Raw genomic sequence first — 3,875 nt, forward strand, 5'->3', positions numbered from 1 at the left:
CTACAGACATGATGCATGCAGACATGTCACAGTCGCTATAGACATGATGCATGCAGACATGTCACAGTCGCTATAGACATGATGCATGCAGACATGTCACAGTCGCTATAGACATGATGCATGCAGACATGAATTCCTTCAAGTTTGTCATTTTTAAGAGTGCAAAGAACCCGAGTTCTGAGATGTTTCAGATCTGCAGTTTAATCAAGGCAATAGAAGCAACCTACCTTCACTGTCTTGTCAGAAACAGACGAACTACTCCAGCTCTGGGAGCACAGGCACAGACCCCCCCCCACCCCCAGCGCCCCCACTCGCCGCTGTCACCACTGCCCACAGTGAGCAGCATCACTGGGCTTCTCCTCTTCCACCTGCACTCTGTGCTTTTAACAACGGGCACGGGGACTGGGCTCGGAGACGAGCTCTCTGTACAATGGTCCCCAACATGGCTATGAGGGAGTGAGGGCAGGGGAGGGAGAGAGGGGAGAGCAGCCACTCACCAGGCCTGTGAACTTCCCACACCAAATGAAGACCTCTGCTCCTACACAGAAAGGTAAGAGATAGCACGGGACAGGCAGGCAGACGAGAGACTGCACTGCTGGCATTAACCCTTCCCTTCCCTTCCCTCTTCTTCATCTCACCAGGCTCTCAGACACAGCTAGCTCCCCTGTGGCACAGGTCTCATCTGCAAAGTGGGGTGCATGACTGCGGAGAATAAGGGTTTCAGTCCCAGCTCCCAGGTTACTGAGAGCACTGTGAGAGAGTGGGAACACAAGATGCTTTAGGATGCTGCCCAATGCTGACCATTCTGTAAGTTCCAGCATACTGCCGTCAGACTTCTAAGACAGCAGAGAAAAATGCCTAGCAGAGGAAGGGACCACGAGAAAGGTGCTGACCCCTGAGCTTGCCTGCCTGCCTGCCTGCCTGCCTGCCTGCACGGAGCAGAAGGGACTCCTGGTGCTGGCTGATGATGACTGATGCCAGGCTGCTGAGAGTGAGCACAGTCTACAGGACAGCCTGCAGTGTGCTCCACACGGCCAGCACCACGGCTGCCCAGCCTTCATCCTCCCTGGCATCTAAGCGTACAATCAGGGGAAAGTAGGAAACAGCCATGGTTTAAGTTACACCCAGAGGCTGCAGAGGTTCCTCAGTGGTTAGCACACAGGCTGCTCTTCTAGAGGACCTGGGTTCAGTTCCCAGCATCCCATGTAATGGGGTCTATAACTCCAGTCCCAGGGTGCCAATACCCTCTTCTAGCCTCCACAAGCACCACACAGACATCACACAGACATCCACGCTGGCAAAACATCCACATCCATGAAACACGATAGACCTGGGAGAGGGAGAGGGAGAAAGTTACCCGACAACCTCTGGCTATGTCTCAAGAGAAAGCACTGTGGCGCACGGTGGGTGGATGCCCTGCATGGTCGGGAGGGTACAGGACAGGGGAAGCAGCCTCCACAGGAAGCCCTGCTCTCAGCCCACTCTCCCCAGGAGGCAGCCCTGCACTCAGATGCAAACTCCATTCTGGGGTAACATTGCTGAGAAGACCTGGTGGGGCAAACGGTCAACAGAGGAATACAGTCTCCTGGGAGCAGCCCACACCGTGTACACTGTGACCTTGCAGCCAGTGCCAGGTGGGAAAATAGGCTTCACAGGACCTGTTACCCACTGCTGTGGGTCCACTGTGCTATGGTCTCAAGACATAGGAGTGACAGAATGGCAAGAAAGCAGAGCACCCTGAGCTGCGACCTAGCAGAGCAGACAGCACCGCACACCGAGCAAGCTCAGGTCTTTAGAGCAGCACAGAATGCAGCTGTGAGATAAGAAGCTGGTGCCTGGGACACAAGCACTGAGAAGGGCAGAAGGACAGCATAGTGACAGAAAGCACAGGCACACCTGTGAGGAGTAGGCATGGGCAGTTTCCAAGGAGCCTCAACATGTAAGACCAGTCAGGACAGGCCTCCCTGCCAAACTCTGCTAAGATTTGGTCTCACCAATACCCTCATCCAGTTTAAATTATACCCAGTTGCCTCTGTGACTGGCCAGGTACTTCCTGAGCCAATCTAGGCATTAAGTCAGAATGACCCAGACCTTTGGTGAGAGGTTCAATCGGCTGCAGATCCACACTGAGCAACCAACACTCCAATTACATTCTTAAAAATGGTACTTGTGGGCTGGTGAGGTGGCTCAGTGGGTAAGAGCACCCGACTGCTCTTCCGAAGGTCCAGAGTTCAAATCCCAGCAACCACACGGTGGCTCACAACCATCCGTAACGAGATCTGGCGCCCTCTTCTGGAGTGTCTGAAGACAGCTACAGTGTACTTACATATAATAAATAAATAAATTAATTTTAAAAAATGGTACTTGTTCAGCGGCATGGGCAGTGTGGGACTTCACTAAGGTTGGTGGCAGGCGCTGGGTGACTGAGGACAGGAGTACCTGTCACCACATCAGCATGGAGTAACACTTAGGAGCCCATTTGGTTGGGAAAGAAGTCTTCTACGGTTCGGCTGCTTTAGATTTTAGGTCTTGTTCTGGTGTGAGGGGCAGAAGATATTTAAAACTTTTTTCCCCTCCCTTAATAAACACCGGTGTTTAAAGTTCGTATTGCTGAAGTGTGATATTCAGAAGAACAGCCTGACTGAGCACACCTGAAGACACTGGCTCAGTAGTCCACTGCTCTGTGGAGTACATGCCTTCTCCCTCTACCTGAGATCGCCCACTGCTGTCCTGCATAACTTGAAGAGACACAGGAAACCTGCCCCTGTCTCTGTGCATCGAATCCTGCACTCTCCTGTTCCTGCGTGGAGCTAGAGCAGTTAGTATCCCCTTTCCTCCCTTTCCCCAGCACAGATGCCTCCAGCCTTTGGAGGGGGCAGACAAAAGGGAGCCCAGGCTGGCACCCAAATATTGCATTTCCTCTTTCTTTTTTTTTTTGAGTGTCCACTCATAAGCGGTCTCAGGTTTGTTTCTTTCTTTCTTTCTTTTTAAAAACTATTCAGACACAGCAGAAGAGGGCATCAGACCCCATTACAGATGGTTGTGAGCCACCATGTGGGTGCTGGGAATTGAACTCAGGACCTCTGGAAGAGCAGTCAGTGCTCTTGCCTGCTGAGCCATCTCTCCAGCTCCCAGCATGATAGCACTCTACCCCCTGACATTGGAACAGACGAAAAGCAGCATACCCTAGTCTCCAAGTCACTGAAACTCACACCTCCTTTTGATTAACAACCAGCATTCCTCTGGTAAAGATGGCTCCTGCCCTTGAAGGAAGCAGGAGCCAATATCCTTAAAATAATAAGAGCCCACTCTTGGACTACGGAAAAGAGACAACTAAGTGTTCCCAAACAGCTGTGACCAGCTATAAAACTACAGCAGCTTCTGAAAGCACGGGCTACTTTTCTCAGGTCAGAAAGGTCCCTTTCCAGCTGCACGGTTCTGTCCCGCTGTCTGAACAAATGTTATCAGGTTTAAAAACAGCATTCCTTTACCCTCTCATGTAATGCCAAGGCCTGGAAATCCCCGCTTGTGTTTTTTTTCCTTTATAAACCCCCTTCACTTAGACCTGGGGGGGGTTCACTCTCCTTCCTGTTCCACCAGGAAGGTTGGTGGCCCAAGCTCTAGCTTGAATAAAGACGCTCATGTGATTACAGTGGGTTGTGATTCCTGGTGGACTCTTTGGGGTTTTTACAATCTGGGCACAACAAACTCACCCACCTTTGCCATGTTTTCCCAAAGGCCTCTTGGGCAGGGACTCCTCCGTGGAATGTGCTGACGTATGCAATGCATTCTCCAGGCTGTTGCTGCTGCTGCTGACAGGGGTCTCAGTCCTGGGAGCCATCTGAGGAGACAGAAGAGCACCTTCTTACTTTTTT

General features: G+C 51.6%; 1 protein-coding gene across 4 annotated transcripts in view; it reads right to left on the reverse strand.

The window, feature by feature from the left end:
• Zcchc14 (zinc finger CCHC-type containing 14) overlaps nt 1–3,875 on the reverse strand; it is a 50,587-nt gene that overhangs the window by 22,708 nt on the left and 24,004 nt on the right. For all 4 annotated transcript variants that reach the window (XR_003837398.1, XM_029480463.1, XM_021169821.2 and 1 more), the window contains exon 2: nt 3,718–3,841. Coding sequence is in view for 3 of the 4 variants with exons in the window: in XM_029480463.1 (XP_029336323.1) it covers nt 3,718–3,841 (124 nt within the window). In the remaining variant the exon portion in view is untranslated. The remainder of the gene's footprint in view (nt 1–3,717; nt 3,842–3,875) is intronic.

Source organism: Mus caroli, chromosome 8, assembly GCF_900094665.2.
Source record: "Mus caroli chromosome 8, CAROLI_EIJ_v1.1, whole genome shotgun sequence".
NCBI classification, from domain to species: Eukaryota; Metazoa; Chordata; class Mammalia; order Rodentia; family Muridae; genus Mus; species Mus caroli.